This window comes from Ixodes scapularis, unplaced genomic scaffold, assembly GCF_016920785.2.
Source record: "Ixodes scapularis isolate PalLabHiFi unplaced genomic scaffold, ASM1692078v2 PGA_scaffold5__190_contigs__length_132052651, whole genome shotgun sequence".
NCBI lineage: Eukaryota > Metazoa > Arthropoda > Arachnida > Ixodida > Ixodidae > Ixodes > Ixodes scapularis.
The window spans coordinates 76,949,926-76,968,431 of record NW_024609880.1 but is presented as its reverse complement, the minus strand read 5'-3'; the positions used below and the strand labels follow the sequence as shown (position 1 = coordinate 76,968,431).

Genomic DNA, 18,506 nt, shown 5'->3' with positions numbered 1-18,506 from the left:
GTAGTATTAGAGGATAGTTAACAAATCCTTGTCTTTGATAAGCTGTCAAAGACTAGTACATTGTGCTTGCATCGCAGCGAATGCGGGGTGTCTATTGTGATAGCCAGTTAAGTTCAAAACATGCAAATGTGTTTGACGGCGATTGCCATCAACCATGCCATCACTAGATTCACTGCAGGAATTTCTAAACGTCAGGAATCTTCCGCAGCGTCAGCAGTTTCCAAAGCGAGAAGAAGAGGGGGGTACGTTGGAGTCGCTTCGTATCCTTTCAAACGAGATGGAGGACACTGGTTCATCGATCACGAATGCATTGTTGTCGGCAGCTTGTTCGGTTATTGGTAAGGTCCTGCAAGGCATAGATCAAAGAGCGTGGGTTATTCTAAGGTGGTTATGGGCATAATCTGAGACAACGTACTAGCCTGAAAATAGATGGTAATACAGTTCCCTTAAGATGAACAAAAATTACGATTTAATTATGATTAAACAGCTAAATTTACTGTACGATTGTCAGGCTCATGTTAGCTGACTAAATGAACTTGGTAAATCGTATCTTGTTAGGTGTAGTAATGTTGAAACATTACTCATCTATAGATCATATGACTATTCCCGTGCTCTGAAGCTAAGCAAAACGGCCTGCGACTCGCTGAGTTTTACTCACAATAAGCCCAGCAAGACGAAATGCTACTGTTCGTAGTTTAATAATTGTTTGATAGGCTTTTGAGTTTTAAGACTTCGCTTGAGATTTAATCTTTTTATCTTGGAATAAAAAAAAATCCCTTCATTCAATTATAACGATATATTTTTTAGCCTTACTTTAGGATTTCGGCCTTTCACAAATCATGACATTCTCCAAAAATGAGGCTAAGCCAGGGCTGGGCGGTGGTGTGCTCAGTCCTGGCTACACCGCCAAGTTTCATGAGCTTGCTCAAGCAAATTTTTGTTGCTGTTTGTTTCTACAATAGTCCGGATTAGTAAAGTGGGGCCCAGCGTATAACATCTCCTCTCTTTGGCTATCTTTGGCTACAGAGGGTAACACATGCTGGGCGCTACCATATCTGAGGATGCTGATAACGACAAAGATTGTACTTCAATATTTTTGGTTATTAGTAAACTAACTTAAGACATAAAAGTAAAATTACCTTTGCTTTTTGCTTTCCAATTGCCCCGAAGAAAACAACGGGCAGAAGCACAAGGCTTGGTCGAGTGCGAAATTTTCACCTTCCTCGATGCTTTGGGGCAAGGCTTGGTTCATAGTGTCCGGCAACAAGAACAGCATCACAGTCGCTATCATGGATAGGCTTCCCATGACAAGAAATGGGGCGTAAGTGTCATACTCCGCCTGAAAAAAATAATTGCACGGTAAATAGCTCACGCCAAGTGACACTTTTGTGTGTGTGTGTTTAAGGGGGGGGGGGGGGGGAGGGTTCACGTCATAATGTGTCCGATTCCATATGACGCCTTTCAGGTAACCGGTAAAATATGTTTTTACCACATGTTCCTTTCAAAACTCACACTATTTGAAGCTGTGAAAGAGAACCCATTTTACAAAAACGCCTATTACCGCTTTGGCTGTTTGTTTCAGTACAACGTACCCTAGGTTTGCAGCTCTCAAGTTAGGGAAGCCCCTCTGACGAGTGAAGTCGAATATTGCTCGGGCGAATTTCGGTTGAGCGTCAATACGCTTTCTCGCCTTGCTCGCGGACGCTAAGCTCGCAAAATTTCATTGATGGAGAAAAAAAAAAAAAAATCGGGGAAAGAATAACAAACACAGGAAAGCTAAAAACAAGACAAACTTTTTTTCACTTTGATGGGACATCGCGAGCTGCATTTTTTTTTTTTTTATTTAAGCTTGTTTTCGTATTTCAGACGCTCTGTTACCGCGCGTGAACAGACGGAGAGAGACACTTGTAGACGACCGTTACTCGAGCATGATCGAACACTACAGGAGCGCTTTGTGCTCGATGCCAGCATTACATGGTCGTGTCCAGGGTGTAATGTAGACAGGTAGGGAAACGGCCCATTGAAGCCTACCGCAGCGCCGTGACCGGATTGTGTACTCGTCTGCTTGCGGGTACCCCCGATTTGCGACAGATGGCGCTGCGGCGAGAGGAAAAAAATTGGAATCGGATTTGCACGGAACTCTATGGGAGAATGCGCAAAATAAACCGAGAGCACAACAGTCCTCCATTAAAAATCCACGAGAAACCATCTCCGTCAGTTTAGCCGGTCGCCACCGGTCGCCCACCCGGAGTGAGAGTTCGCGATGTTCCACATAGATGGCGCCACAGAAAAAGAGAAAACCGAGGAGGACACAATCCGGTTCCTCATTTGGCTCTCGTTTCCCCACCTGTCTGTCTTACACCCTGTTCGTGTCTTACATGCGAGCTCGCGCCCCCTGGCCGAGAGAAACATGCCTATCATCACTGGCAGCTAGCTTAACTTTTCATGCCCAGTACTGCCCAGGAGCAATAACTCAAGAATTTTTTAATTTCTCCCGCGCCATGTGTGCCTCAATAAATTTAGAGCCGTCTGTCGCGAGGGTGAGAATAGCTGCGCTTAGCAGTGAAGAATCGAATTGCTCCTTCAAAACAGATCACTTGCCCTTTAATATTAAAGCTGACAGTGGATGTGAGGTATGATGGCTTGCTCCACTGACCTTGAAACTCTGAGGAGTAAAACAGGCGCGAATATTGCAAATCCAGTGAGAAGTGCCCCTGGTGTCCGAAACCGAAAGTGCACGTGGGCCTTCTCCCAGGTAGTAACTGTTTTCAGTCATTAGATGTAAAATAAGGCTGCAAATTGTCAATGCTGCTCACGAACAACATTTCAAAAACATAATTACGAAAACAATTTTTTTTTTTGTTCTGGGATCAAATTTCTGTTATTTTGCACGTTCTAAACCCACACCAGGGTTTCTCGTAGGTCTGCAGTATTTTAAGTAAAGTTTCGGGCATCAAAGGGTTAAGAAACGCGGGACTTGCGCTAGGTGGCGCAAGCTACCGCCCGTTACAAAGGGCAGCGAGTCCCGAGGACCTTTTTATATCTCCATAGTCAATGAGGTTGTGACAACAGCCGATGAAAACTCCAACAAGCGCATCACGAAGCAAGAAGCCTAAGCACGATAAGCCACGCCTCGTGTTTCTCAAGCTGTAGGAGAATACTACGGCGTTGAGCGACCCGGTTTCGCTCCAAGCCTAAACAAAATGTGACGCGGTTGTTACGTCTTTACCAGAGACGCCACCTGGGCCCCCATGAGGCCCCCGATGTCCCCCAGGAGCCTCTGAAGGAGCACTACCCTGCCCCGGATGACCGTCGGAAAGATCTCGGTGGCCAGCTGGTAGGTGATGTTGTAGGTGCCCGCGTACGTCATGATGGCCACCACTGCCATGACGAGGGTCCACACCTCGGATTCTAAAAAATAATAAAAAAAAATATGAAAGGGTGTTTCTTTTGTTTGTTTTTTAAGGTGTGTGCGAATAGTGGTTCTGATCGAATAGTGCTGCGTCATTTGCATTTCCAACGCTGGCAGGTGTTGAAGCAATACCACCTAGAACACAAGGCCTGCGCGTTTCCTCCTCTAAACGTCATCACTAGTAGATCCCCTCAGCGCCCCCTAGCTAGCCCGGATGAGCAACATCGTCTGCTCCATTGACTGCTTCAGTGGTTTGTGTAGCAGATAATGAAACAGATGCTCATGTCGGGTGTCTTTTGCTACAGCATACGATGAAGTTACACGTTCACGTGCGAAGGGCCGCAAAGCCCTTTGCTGGGCGCTGGACGCTGGCACTGGACGCCATTTTTGAGGGTGCTGTTCATACTCCGTTCATTCCTAAGCAGAGAACGCAGCCAATGCCAGAAGCACGAGAGCTCGAGGTGGCTGCTTTGAAGCGTTCTTCGGCAGAACGAGCGCGCGCTCGAGAAATGCTCGTCCCAAAGCCAGGAGTGCGTGCTAGCCGGCTCTGGCCGGCGCTTCTGGCCGAGGGAGTGTTCGCATGCACTTTACGAATGACCTGCAAGCTCGCTATCAGCTCGCGCTCAGCAGACGCGCACGCAGCTGTGGCCGCAAGTGAATGCGACGTAGTTGACCGTGTTTCAAAAATTACAAGATCTTACTCCAGGATAAGGTGTTCATACCTTGGCGTTCTAAAACCTACCCGCGTCCAGCGTTTTTCAATATCTGTCTTGTCACGTGACACGACCCGTCGGAGTAACTCGGATCTGTTTGGTAAGATTTGGAACGCAGCCGTACTTCTGAAGCGGCCCACATATACTCTCGTCAAGCTTCGGGGTGTTTGCCGCTTGGGGCGGGTCGGGGATCTACTAACGAAGCGTCATGCGCAGGCCTTGTCTTCTAGGTGGTATTGGTTGAAGCCGTCGTTCTTAAAGTCCCCAAATAAAAACTTACTACAAGGGGCGACATTCTTTGAAACGCCGACTGCATGAAGGTGCAGGTTTTAGGAAAGAAATGGTGGCGCACAGCAGAGGTTTGAACTGAATGCCGCCATTTTGTTGTAGCGGAATGTGCTTTGTCATTTTTATTGGTTGTCATTACTTGTAAAAGAAGTATCAAGGGACTTTAGTCGTGCCGTGTTTTTTCCTTGCAGTGCTGAAGCTATAAATGACGCACGCATCACTTTTAGATTCAAGCCCTTTTTCAGGCAGTATCTTCAGCTTGGTACAAAATGTGAGCAGTCCACCCACACCTCCTAGATAACGAAGCTATTATAGTGCTGAAGTTTCCACGTCACGCACCAGAGGCCAGCACAAAACACCGATTGGACACGACTGTGACTTCAGCGTTTGGCTGGGATTCGTGTTCAATCAGTGAGAGCACGAGTTCCTGCCGAACAGTGACGTCACAGTCGTGTCCAATTTGGGCTTCGAGCTCACCTCTGGTATACCCGACGTAAAAAGTAAAGTACTACGGGTCTTAGAAGGGGTTGAATCCACACGGCCGATAGCTCTTATTGGTGAACCTTGATGGGATTAGAGTAATAAAATATAGAATTCAAAAATATCCGACGCAGAATAATAAGGGAGGCGAGGTAGAAGGCGCCTTCTTTATGACAATTAGGTTTGTGACTGAGTGATGTTTTCAGTTGGGTTGGGGGGGGGGGGGGGATGAAAGTTTAGATGAAGGAAAGAGGGGAACAGATCTCACCGGTGCGTAGGAAGCCCATCAGCAAGCAGGCAGAGCCAGCAAAGAACATAAACGTGACATTGGGCCACCGCCGACCTAATCTATCCAGGGATAGGATGCAGATGACATTCACCGGGAATTCAAAGGCGATGGCGATCGAGTAAGTTGAGTAGAGGTTCAGGCCGAGTCGTCCAAGCTGGAGGGTACTGGCGTTGTAGCACAGAGTGACCACGAACCTAAACAAAAACAAAAGTCACGTGGATCATCACCCTCGTGATATTTGCATTTCAACGTTCGGGGATGGTTTGTTGTTTTTCTGCTTATTTATTCGTTCGTGTTCTCTTAATTTCAAATTTTTTTTTATAATCTTTAAAATAAATTATTGCCCAAAATGTAGAGGTATCTTGCGATTTGTATGTTAATGCTTTTATTTGATTAAAAATGTGGCTCATGAATTTAACGATTAAGGAACAAATGAGTTGTGCTCGTGGCTCGTTTTATTTTACGGCTCTATTTTCTTCGATGAAACCTTACGAATGCGTTATATAAGATCGTCTGTATCCATTTCACTTGGAGTCTGACCACAGCCGGCACCGCAATTCGATGGAGCCATTAAAGCGGGGCCAAAGGTGCATTGTCACGTTGCCCGTTGTTTTCGTGGGCATCACCGGCTAAAGCAATAACACATACAACAACAACTACAAACAAAAAAAAAGGGAAGCGCAGGATTACGGCAGGGCATTCGCTGTGCTCGATTTATTTAGTTAGTGAGAGCGTACGCAAAAAAAAATGCGATAAACACTTAGATGACACACTTTGGCACTGGTCCGTCGGGCCGTGGCGTCGGCTTTGGTCGAACTCGAAGTGAAGAGGAGCTATAGATTTTTATTGTTCAGGAAGGCAATACAGTCATCCAGTCGGAGAATATAGCAAACGGTGTATCTCTATTCGCGATACCAGCGACCTATAGGGGACGCCACTGTCGGGACTTCGGGTGCAGCTCTATCTTTCCCTGAATGTAGGTTGCAGGCACGAACAATTTTGGAGTACCTAAATAGCTCTACTTTTAAGGTTGGATGACAAAACGCGTCAGTAACACAGAAAAGAAAAAAAAAAAACATACACAGAAAGCACTAGAAAAATATCATTCTTGCCTAAAACTGCGAAAGTACGAAAGGGCTGAAAAAAAAAAACTTGTGGTATCATTATTGCAGATTTTATAGCAATAATTAATTTGTGAAAAAAAATCGCCAGCGTTTTTGTATCACCCGAAAGTCGAAATGAGGTCGAATAAAACGCGATTTTTTGCCTTTATCTCGAATAAAAATAGGTCCCAGTTTTCTTCGAACTGTTTACTACCATTACCACACATTTCTGCGACGTCATTCGCCTCTATTATACAAGGATATTTCATCGTTAGGAAACGCTAGAAGTCCTGCACCGCGAGCACGTAGCATAAACATTTTAACGACCTTTTACGCAGCTCCGTGTGTTGACCCATCTTGGTGCTACGAAATGTTTATGCTCGCACGAACGAACCACGTTATCTTTTCTTATATAGCCCCATGTCAAGGTGAAACAATGTGAGCGATTATCGGGAAGACTGCGCTGCTTACCGCACTAAAAGTTTATACCGCCTGGCGGTCAAAATAAAATACGAACCTCTGTAACTGTTTGAGGAAGTGTGGAGGAACTGAAGAAACACAAAGCGTGGCAAGTTCGGGGCGTTATTATTAATTCAGTGTTAATCACACGTTTAATTCGATATCTAATGATTAATTTATCTCATTATTAATAACCCGTATACTGTTCTATTTTCATAAGTGTATAACTTGCACTTATGTTTTGTGCACCGCACAGTAAGACAGCGAGGTTGTTTATGGTCACAGAAAACATTATTATTATTATTATTATTGTTATTAGGTTCACGATGTAAGAAGGGTGAACCTAATACGCCCAACGTTTTTTTAAGCTACACTAACTTTAAAGGACCTCAGTATTCTTCCGAGTCTTGAAGAAAAATAAATTGTGTTTACGAGCCCAAAGTCTCTTCAATACGTACCAGGAAAGGTAGATCAGGATGGTTATTTTTCGAATGCGTGGAGATTTTAGTATGACTAGGGTGCTCTCAGTAAAACTCATGTTTTTCCTTTCGGTTGCTGCTCGTAGTTCGGTGCCCGGCGTCGGACCGAGCTGCGTACAAAAAAAAAAAAGATAGAATTATGTTAGCGTTTAATAACTAATGGATAGGTAAAGAAAGGGAGATAGAAGAAACATGAAAATTCAGAAGCAGTAAAATGAATAAATTTTTACTGCATTCGCGCAAAGAAAGAAAAAAAAAGCAACAATTCATTCATACTGCTGCAACGGTATGCAAAATTTCCGAAACTTGATATTATTTTTTTTAATATCTAGTGAAGTTCGTTTAGACAAAAAATTCCAGCAATACAGTTCTTGGCAATATGTACACACATCGCCATACCAGTTTCAACTTATATCACTCAGAAACGGCTAATATGACAGCTTGCCATCGGTGGCGATTACACTGTATGCTCGAATAAGATCCCAGATTTAAGGAGATCTGTAGCTTCTTAAATTTTATTGAAAGAAGTGTTGCATTTTTGTTTTTATAGCTATCGTCGTTACCTGCAAGAGTTTCTCGAGGTGCTCTTGTGACATCTCTATACCGTTGCTGCGTGCTATTCTCTGAAGAATAGTGAGCGCTTCTTTTGTCCGGTTCACCGCAAGAAGCCAGCTAGACGATTCCGGCACCCACCTGTAAAGGGAGAGAAAGCAGACGACTCTCTAATAACCTCCACATCGGCATGTTCAAATGCTTTCATACGTTGGCATTCACCCGAACAGACGTCATAATGTGATTTTCTTTGCTCAAAGTTAGTGGAACGTTAGTCACATCTTTGTCATTTCTTTTGGTTGAAAAGCAGCCATGAAACGGTGGATGGATATGTCATTTTTTCGTGTTTCGCTTACCAAAAATGTATACGATAGAAAAACAAAAATAAACCAACATGCATAAACATAATTGAATTCTTAAATTACGTTACCATGGATTGTATGATAATTTGGTCACCTCAATTATTTTGGCCACAGACTCTGAGTGATCGAGAAATAGGAATATATCGTACGGCTAAACGTCTACAAGGTGCATTTGTACCGTGCGTGTGACAGTACGTGCATCTACTCATCGGTTTTTATCTTCTTGTGTGAGCTCCTTTTGTTTTCTCGAATAATGTTAAAAAATATATCTTCGCCCTACCCCTCATTTTCCATCCTCTAATTTATTTCATTTTCTCTCTAATTTTTGGCTCCTGTTAAATAGTATTTTGGACAGAATTAACGGAGAACGATTCCAGCAACCACAGCAGCTATTATCTTTCTTTGAAGCGGACAGTTATGAAAGAAGTATTTCAGACTACCAATAAAGGCAAGGTTAAGTATTGCGGTCTATGTTCGGCCTCAAATATTTTATGCCACATTTTCGAGGCTAGCGTTTGCAACTCCAACACCCTGTAGATGGCAGGGCGGTTCGTCGCAAGATGGCGGAAGAGACGGGGATATATTTTCGAAGATTTCGCGTGCGCCTGCTCGCTGACGCTGGTCAGTGCGCCAAGATCAATTAATTTGGCTACAAACACGAAGCAATCAGAGCGGGAGCACATCACAGGTGACGGAGATTTGGACGTGCGTTAAGGAAATTAACACGTCGACTTTTAAAAGTTACGGAGCAGAACAAAACAATTCCTATTTTAAGGCACACGCTTTTATCGTTAAAACTGCATAACGCACGAACATGCCGACCAGAACCTTGTGGTAACAGCAGCACCAAGGCCGACAATCTCTGCCACCGTTTCCGCCGCCGTCCCCGCTCCTCTGGTTCTTCTTTCGTCCGCGAGAGGACGAGTGACGGGCTGGAGTTGTGACTTCAACGGAGCATCGAGGAAACTAGGCTAGCCTTGACAACGTCGCACGGAGAAGTCGACGCCGAGTGTACGGCAAGCAAGTGTTCAAAAATGGGTCTTTTTCTCACCGGAACGCGAAGAGAGACACGCCGATCAAAGAGCAACATAGAGGACGCGCAGAGAACATGCGATGACAAAACGGCTGAGCGCGAGCGTTCATTGGCTGAGGTCGGTGGAAAATAAAATCACCTGTACTCATTTTGCGACTAAACAAGGGCAGGAGGTGCGAGAGTAAGGAGCAGACGAGCTTGCTCGCCGTATAGCTATACCTCGTTTCAGCTTAAGTCCAGACGCAGCCGACGAGATGAGGGAGTGGGATCAATCAAGGAGCATCTAAAGCGCGAGTCACTAGGCCTTTCTAGTTCATGAATGGTCCAGCGATTATAGAACACGCATAGAAACATGAGGGACACCATGCTGGATGGTGCGCTCTTGACACTGTCTCGTTGGTCCCATCAGCTCGTAGCGTCACCTGCGTTTGGACTCGGGGTGAAACGAAGTATAGAATAATTAGAGATAATTGCCAATATAGGGTCTTACCACAGCGCTATGACGAGTAGCACATCCACGCCGATGTTTGTGGCCACGAGCATCCTCCAGCTCTGCAGGAGATACCCGTACCAGGGCAGCACGGCTGCCATGATGGTCCAACTCATGGCCCAGATGAAAGAGATGAGTGTCCTCCTGTCCGACACGGTGTACTCGACCACTGCGAAGCAAGTGGAGCCAATGAATTAACGACAGAAGAAGACCGTTAGTGCTTGCCTATCATTAGAAAACTTCAAAAGTTAGCCGTATAACTAGCTATGCTCATGTGAAGAGAACCGATGGTATACCTGTATATTTTTGAGAAAGTTAATAACGTTAACTATCGAGCTGTAATCACGATCCCGGGAAGAGGACCGCTAATGACTACTTATCATTAGAAAACGACAAATGTTCAGCATGGAACTCCTCATGCTCCTAGGTGAAGGACTAGTGGTGGTGGTGAATTCATATTTTTAGAGAAGTACAAACGTTCAGCATACAACTAGCTATGTTTCTTGGAAAAGGAATGGTGGTGGCTGTCTATGCTTAGAAAACTACAAGCGTTTCCCATAGAACAAATCATACTTATGTGAAGAGGACATGTTGTGACTGGCCATCTTTAGAAGCCTACAAACTTTCACCGTATAACTAATGATGCTACTGGGAATAGGACTGGTGTTCAGTGCCTATCATTAGAAAGCTACAAACGTTCACCATAGAACAAACCATGATCGTTGGAAGAGGAACCGTGGTAACCACCTATCTTTAGAAAACTACAAACTCTTTATAAGACTAACCACGCTCCCATTTTGAGGACTCGTGGTCTCCGCCTATCTTTAGAAAACTACGAGCGTTCACTATAGAACAAACGATGTCTCTGTGAAGTTCCAGTTGCTATCAACTTAAAACACTTTTTTCATTCATCATTTTTTCACTGTTCCATGAATGGTTGCAACGCGGGGAACGAGGCAATTTCACCACAGTATATGAAAGTAGACAAAGAAATGTTTACAAAAAGTCACTCATTCATGGTTAGATGTGGTGCTACATTGTATTGACAATTTACGTGCTCCGTAAATTATCTATGATTAAATTATCACCGGGATTTCGGTAAATGCCGCTAAACCGCGATAAGTAATAGCCGAGTTGGTTTTATCCAAATAGGGAAAAACGAAAAAACAAAAAAAAACAAAAACAAAAAAAAACAAATTCAAGTTGTCATGGAGTCAGGCACACCCAAGCTTCACGTAAAGAGAAGTCTTTATCTACAGGGTATTTTGTGTGGACCCCAACACAGCCCCCCCTAAACTGCCCGCGAGGCGGTTTCTTTCTTCGGGAGGAACGATATGTCCTGTACCGTTAACCTTCCCTTAAAAGTACCGCGATGATTTCAAAGCATCCGGATCACGTGCATGTTCCTTGGAGCTTGGAGAGTCTGACACCCGTGCGCCGTTTCCTTCAACATAAGCGCCGATAAGCGCCGATTTATTTTTCAACACCAAATATTAAGACAAATAAACAAAAGTACAAAAAAAAAAACAAAAAAAAAACACCACAGTTTTCAGAAAAATAAACTCCGTACACACGAAAGCCGCGGTCCCTTTGCTAATACATAACACAAAACAGAGTGTGCAGACATTTTCTGCAAACATGTGCGAAGCATACATATGTGTGAAGCAAAACATGCTTCGATGTGCCTGTGGCGTGTCCACAGACATTTTCGTCATTAAGTCTGCAACGAACACTGTTGTATTTAGCATGATACGCTGCAGGGTAAAAGTAACATAATAATCTTTTTGTAAAACACACAAATTAAAAAAAAAATTTCCGCGTAAAACGCAGTTTGGCATGCAAAGGCGATGCATTTCCCGAGTTTTGCTTCGCTGCCACAACGTTAGTGCTATGCCTTTGTTTATTTTATTTTTTTTTGTTCTGGCTTACCGACCACGAAGACCGTGGTGCAGACTGTGTACGCTCCGATTCCGGCGAGAAAACGAAGCACGGCGTAGGTGCTGAAATCCGTCAGGAACATTCCGAGGAAGTTTCCCGTCACCCCGACCGCAACGAGCATGAGAATCGTCTTCTTCCTCCCGATTCTGTAATAGAAACGGCACGTGTCTCGGCTGCGTCGAATCATACCTGCAGCTGCTCTAGACTTCGTTACACCTGAAGTGGAGACGCAACCGACGGTATACACGTGCTGATGAGACCGATCCGACAGTGTCAAAAGCGGCCCATCACCCTGTTTGTCGTGTTTATGTATACGTGTTCTGACATCGCTGGATCAATCAAACAGAAAGAAAAGGGCCGGTGACAATCGCTTTTGAAGCCGCTCGTTCGGGCTCATTAGCTTGTAGCGTCGGCTGCGTTCAGACTTAAGCTGAAATGAAGCATTGTCATTATCTGGGTTTTCATGAATGCGATCGTAGAGCATCTAATCAAGCGGTAACCAATCTCGCGCACCCTGTTTCTCTACTTCTTCCTTTTCTGCGCATCCATTAAGGATCAAAATAGGCGAATCTCGATACGATTTGCTACGGTCCCATTCATGAAACGAAGCCACCGGCATCCTGACAAACGCAGGGGGTGGCTATTTATTACGTGATCGCGATTTGTTTGGCCGACGTCCTTATCGACTAATGCAGCTCTCTCATTGACTTGGGACTGATAATAAAATTTTCGAACACCAGCGACTACAACGCGTATTTTATAACTTCTTTTAAACACGCTCAAGAACAACTTAAATCCTGCCGTCGATTCACTTTTTTTTCTTTTTTTTTTTAATTTTCCCGTCACATTTTAGCATCACCTCGAGATTTCAACGTTGACCATTTAAGGGCGCCGACGAAGGAATCCGGAAGCAAGAAGCGTGAACGCACTGATTCACTCCCTGCTTTTCGTAGGACCTCGGTGACCTTATAATCGGTGACTTAGCGAATGCGACGCTTGCTCACCTATCAGCCAGAAAACCGGAGAGAAGGTATCCCGTCATAGACCCTGCCCAAAATGCCGTGTGCACGGCGTACATCTTCCAGCTGTCGCCACAGAGCCACTGGTTCTAGAGGGCGGAACAAAGGAAGCGCGTTAAACTGAGAATTTGTTTGCGCTTATCGTAACTTGAGCGCGTATATGGATTACGAACAATGCAATTTGAAATAAGTGTTGATGGTCTATCGTAGAAATTAATATATAAAAAATAGCGTTTGCTTCTGTCTGTGACATCGTATGACCAGTGGTCAAAGGCATTCAGAATCTCTATTTCCATCCCTACACAAACCGCACCTCTTACGTTTTATGCTACGGTTTTTAGACCTCCCAAAACGTGACTCGTAAAAAAAAGTAATAACCGCCATAAACATGGCGTCGTAGGCGTCTCAAATGAACAGAAAACTAAATGCGACCATAAAAAAGAAACGGTGCATAAATTGTCAAGCATCGATTCTCTGTATCGTTAAAAAAGGAGGAAAAAAATATTAAAAATTTGGTTTCGAGCTGCACCCTGCACTTTAATCTCCAGAGGCAAAAAAAGAAAAAATAAGCGAAGTGTACGCTCAGAGTGTAGACCGTATGAATAGGCATGTGCGCTATCTTTATGTATCTACACAAAGGTATCAAACTACACGGCTTGCATTTACTTCATATCAGCTGCCATTGTTGTAGGCTTGCTGCTGAGCGCTTAATTTCTACAGCGTATTTTTTGCACTACCGCCTTCGTTTTTCTGTCAAAGAACAAGTATACGGATGACCACTCGCATGGTGCGATGACAACACGCGCAAAATGCCGAGTCACTGAACAATAGACTCATCCGCGTATAGTTATTTTAAACATACTTTTTTTTGTTCTAGTCTGCAGTAGCTTTGTTGCACACATTGCTTAGAGGGTTTGAGGGCAACGTCCGTAACTTTCCTCGTACCTCCATTGTTAGCGTAGTGAAGTACTCCTCGTTGTCATACTTCCAGCCAGTTGGACACGTCACGCGGTCTTCATCAAGGAGGGTGACGTTCGAATATCCACCGTCTGGAGACGGCACCATCATCATGCACTTTCCTCTCGGAAGAGACGACGTGTCCACGAAGGTCGAAGTGGTGTCGTTGAGGAAGCACCATTGGCTCGGTGGGGCGATGAGTATGAACAGGTGAAAGAAGTAGCACATGGTTGTATGCCAGGTTCCCAAGATGAGGGTGCCGACCATGATCGTCTTGTTGAAGAAGCCGAAGCCCCCGATTTCCCTTAGCACTCGCTCAAAATTCATGGCGGCTGCTTTGCGGTTGTTGGTTATCTGAAATAAAACGTTGGCAAAGGAACCGGACGTTCATTTATCCCATTGTCTTCTATGCTCGCTGACAGCTTAGACAGCCTTTTGCTTCACAGTTCGTTCTTCTGCGCTCTTATCGGCTAATGCTTCAATCTCTTTGACTGCTGAGTGATATTAAGATGTTCGCGAAACGGCACGCCTCGCGTTTTATAACTTGTCGGTGGCTGTAGTTCCTCGGTTACATAGTTGCCGCCGTTTACCTCGAGCAAACTAACGGCATATGCACCGTTCCAGCTGTATCGGGCATGGTAAATATCTCGGAAGTCAAGTGTGTTTCAGCAGATAATCAGCTGTCCTTTGCACAAGTCAATAGATAACCTCGAGTGTTTGCCCCAGAGGGATTTTGCGGCCTAGTTGGTTGCAACATTAAAGATCAACTTAATGATGGGCGAAGGATTGCGCTCAAACTCAACCGCATTACACAAATCTACGTCTCGCACAATCGTCAATTGTTTCACACGTACTGGCGATTTGAGTGTGTCAATACCGTTCCCCGCTGAGCTGGAAACTGCCTTATGACTTCGAAGTTTTCTTGGAATTCAGGTTTGGTGTTTTTATCTCATGTTTGCGTTCGCCTCATGTTCTATACCCTAATCTTCCGGAAGCCACATTGTCATATGATATCGAGACTAACGTTTTTTATAAGACTATATAAAGAGTATCGCTCAGCTTACGTGTCCATTGGAATTTAAACATATTTTACTATATATAAATTCAGGAAAAAAAACGATATGACCAATAGCAGGTGACCGCGTATCTTTATGATGTTTTACTTCTCGAAATACCTATGGTAAATTAAACAACTCTCCTGTTTCTTCCACTATTTTTTTTTATTATTATAACGTTTCAAATGATTACCCATAAGAAGTAGTTTGCTAGAGAAAATTAAACAAAATATTTTTCCATACAATCCTTAGAGCAGCAGTACACGGTGTGCTTTTTTATGGTAAAGTCTTTAGTGAAATGGCCGCTGCCATTTTCATATGTTTCGTTGTGTTGTTCTCGTTTTATAGAACAAACAGCTATGTACGAGCAGACGTTACGGTATAGGTAGGATTAGAACCACTACATGAGCTGCGCTTAGAGTTCCGGCACTCCGTTCCCCGACGTTGTTGTGGGCGCCGCCATTTTGGTGCTTGTGCAGAGCAGACGCAACTGCCGATCGTTATGATTAAAAGTGCGACTTCCTCAACATTAGATTTGGTGTTAGGAGGCTCATATAATATTGCTTTGTTTTGTCGCGACTTGTTTAAACATTTATGGAGGACGAAAAATCGTTTTATGTGATTTCAGATAAAGCTTTACATAACTGGCAACCATGATTATAATCCACAATATTGCCAAGTTTCGTTACTCTGAATCAGGCACGTAGCCAGGATTTTGTTTCGGGGGGGGGGGGGGGGGGGGGGGGCGCCGCCCATCACAAAATGCTGTATGAGGGAGAGAGGGGAGAGGAGGTCCCAGCAAAATTGAAGATTTTGGGGAGTGAAGCCCGGGCCCCATGGCACCCCCCCCCCCCCCCCCCTGACTAAGTGTCTGCTCTGAATCATAGCTTATTTAGTGGCACTAGGTAGGATACCATCCAATTTGAGTTCAAGTGCATCTTATATGACGTCAAATACAACGTTTATTTACAAAAACAAAGCAAACAAATTTTTGTTCGAAATGACAGCTATCAGCATACATTTTTAATGCAAATCCTGTTTTTAAGACAAAAATGTGACAAGGCTTTTTGGGTGCCAAACTCCGAACAGAATATTTATAAATGACTCTATTGTCTTATTGTACGATGATCAAGAAGACGGAGTGTGCCAGGGGAGCGCGTGGCCTAGCGCATATACAGTGACTTATCCCAATCTAGGAAATACATCACGTCTACACTTCCGTGCAAAGCTCTCTAAAGATGAAATCGCTGCAACATACTGAGGGAAATTCGACGAATGACGACGCTAACAATTTTTTTCATACCTAAGAAAAGACAAAAAAACAAACTGCGCTGTGGCACTTTGCATGACGTAAGCAGATGACGCGTCATGTTCAGCCAACACCACCTAGACAGAAGGCCTCCGCACCGTCATCACAGCCAGATCGATCGAGGCCTGAGATTGGGCACAAGTGCTGTGTCAGTGCTCGTCTGTGGCTCGTGTGCAATCAGCGCGTCGAAGGTCGGGTTCGGTCCAATAGCCGAGTTAGCGCCATCCGACTGCGATGAGCTTCCATGAAGGGAGAGGAGGCCATTGGGAGGCTTTTATAATTCTAGGTGGTGTTGGTTCAGCTCCTTCCATACTTTGCAACGATAAGCCCTTCCAAATGCGGGAATGTAGAGGCACCCAACCTTTTTGGTGTCTACATGGAATAGAATACTTATGGAACCTCATGCAGAAAAACAATTATCAACATTTTAGTCAAAAAACGCAGGGTGCGACTTATTCTGTACGCGCTTCTTATTTCGTGATTCGCTCTTCGACGTTTTCATAGGTTGATGCGGCAATCTGATTGGCTACGGAGAGATTATGCGGAACGCAAGTTCGTCTGCAGCTTGTTTTGAGGTCTACCCACTATCCATCAATCAGAACCAGTCAGAGCTCGGCGTTCTGACGTCACCACAACCCCGCAAAAGAAGCAGACGAACTTGCGCTCCGAATAGGGTGCCCGGGACTCGTCACGCCTTGCGTTTTCTAAGCTGTCAGTGACTGTACGGGTAGAAACTGGAGGAAAGGAGGAGATGAAAGCGCGCGCGGATGTCAAAGCACCGAGCTCTGGTCGGAATGGTTAGTGGGTAGACGTAAAGCTAGCTGCCTTTTTCTTTACACACTGTTCGAACACGTTCAATCAGTTACGGTGTTCTGACGTCACCCTCCGCGCGAACTGGTCTCCTCGTCTCCTCCAGTTTCTAGCCGCCAAGAAAGAACATTTTCCTCCTGTATATTCGCTAAATCCTCAAGCTCGCGTTAGGACTAAACGACTCGATGGACAGAGTTAGCAAAAGACGTCACAGTCCATTAACAGCTTACATGTTAAGTGCTCTTGGATGAAACGAGTCTCTTCTCAATCGACGGTTGGCCCAAATCCTATCACCCCGTTCGCCGGAGCTACTCGGAGCACCGACTGAAGGCGTCCCGCAGCAAACCTCCGATAATCTCTGGTCATTTGTCGAGAAACAGGGAAGTATTTCTCTTGCACAATAGACCGCCGTAAAGATAAAGACCCTAAAGTGATACACGGCGTTCCTGCTCAGTAGATGAACTCGGACGGACCTTGAGCGAGCTTGGGATTATTGCCACGCGTTGGGGAGGGATTACATTTGCCTGCACTTTAAGAGGCGCTTGTGTACGAGCTGATCAAGTTGACGTCAAATGATGTTAAACTTCTGTTCCAAGAAAAACAAAAAGTAGCACGTTCTTGGCGTGGGAAAGAAAGGGAAAAAATAAGCCCTCCCGTGTTAATTGACCCCGTACGTGATCACGTCAAAGCATGGCGCTCCGCTCAAGACAAACCGTTGCTAGGGCCGTTGATATGAACATATGCATCGGGGCTCGACGTGAGGTTAGAAATTGTCTGATAAAAAAGTAATTTTTTTTGTAAGCTTGTGTGTTGTCAATATCTAATAATGAAGACGCTTTCTATCGTCCCAGTATCATAAAGCGACGACAAAAACCCCATAATAAAGCTGGTTGGCTACACCTTCCGACGCTGCTCCGGACGCCATTTAACAATACGTGGTCCCAACGCGCCCGGCCACTCGACTCGGTCGCCTGCGCCGTTTACTCTGGCAAGTTTTTTGGCACTACTTTTTACAGAAAGCGAGCTACGCTTTGTAATTTTACACAATAAAACCAACCTGTGAAATACACCTTTGACGTAAAGTTTCGATTGCTACGTGAAGGCGCCGAATTTTTACGGCTCATTTTAGATCGAGCCTGGTTATGTCAGACACTCTACTACACTCGACATCTCGAACATTCGACCTAGAATGTTCCAGACTGACTAGACAAGGTCATTCTGGCCTCCTTATTTTTACACTCGAGGTAAGAGCAAACCCGGATATTCTAGATGTAAGGAGAACCGTTCCTTTTTCGTAATGCACGCAGAAATATAATTTAAACGATGTTATTATCCAGCTCCTTCGCTATTTGGGGTCTTAATTGAAACTGAGAATCAGTTGGATTTTTTTTTTCAGTGTGATGATTACAAGCAGGTACGAAACACACATCCATATTTTGAGCCTGAAAAACCAAGCTTGGAGTTTTAAACAGCTCACATCTGAGCCAAAATAATTCCTCCTTCATTACAACGCATGTCAGCTACAGAATAAAAAAAAAAGTTGGTGACGCTGTTTTGATACCACGTTCTAATCATACGCTTTTTCTCGCTGTATTTTTGTCAGACAATGTTGCATCGCACGCCAATACCATTCGCTTTTATAAATCTGTTGAGGTTGCTCAGACCTGCCATGTTCCAAATAATTACAAAATCAAAATCGGATCATTGTACAGACAATTAAATCTGTTGCAGATGGCATACTTCAGTCATTCCCTGTGC

General features: G+C 44.5%; 1 protein-coding gene across 1 annotated transcript; it reads right to left on the bottom strand.

The window, feature by feature from the left end:
• Window positions 1-210: 210 nt before the first annotated feature.
• LOC115333097 (solute carrier family 22 member 13) lies at window positions 211-13,922 on the bottom strand. The gene is made up of 10 exons (XM_029995644.3): window positions 13,563-13,922; window positions 12,603-12,706; window positions 11,590-11,744; window positions 9,661-9,829; window positions 7,787-7,916; window positions 7,203-7,333; window positions 5,162-5,376; window positions 3,230-3,411; window positions 1,140-1,339; window positions 211-346 (listed from the first exon to the last, which is right to left on the bottom strand). The coding sequence occupies exons 1-10, from the start codon at window positions 13,899-13,901 to the stop codon at window positions 211-213; spliced, it is 1,761 nt and encodes a 586-aa protein (XP_029851504.2). The 5' UTR covers window positions 13,902-13,922.
• Between the last annotated feature and the right edge of the window lie 4,584 nt (window positions 13,923-18,506).

Coding starts and splice junctions, on each gene's coding strand:
- LOC115333097 (XM_029995644.3), bottom strand. CDS start 13,901: ATGAATTTTGAGCGAGTGCTAAGGGAAATCGGGGGCTTCGGCTTCTTC. Junction 1,340..3,229: donor GGGCCCAGGTGGCGTCTCTG/GTAAAGACGTAA, acceptor TATTTTTTTCAG/GCGGAGTATGACACTTACGC. Junction 347..1,139: donor TTGGAAAGCAAAAAGCAAAG/GTAATTTTACTT, acceptor TATGCCTTGCAG/GACCTTACCAATAACCGAAC.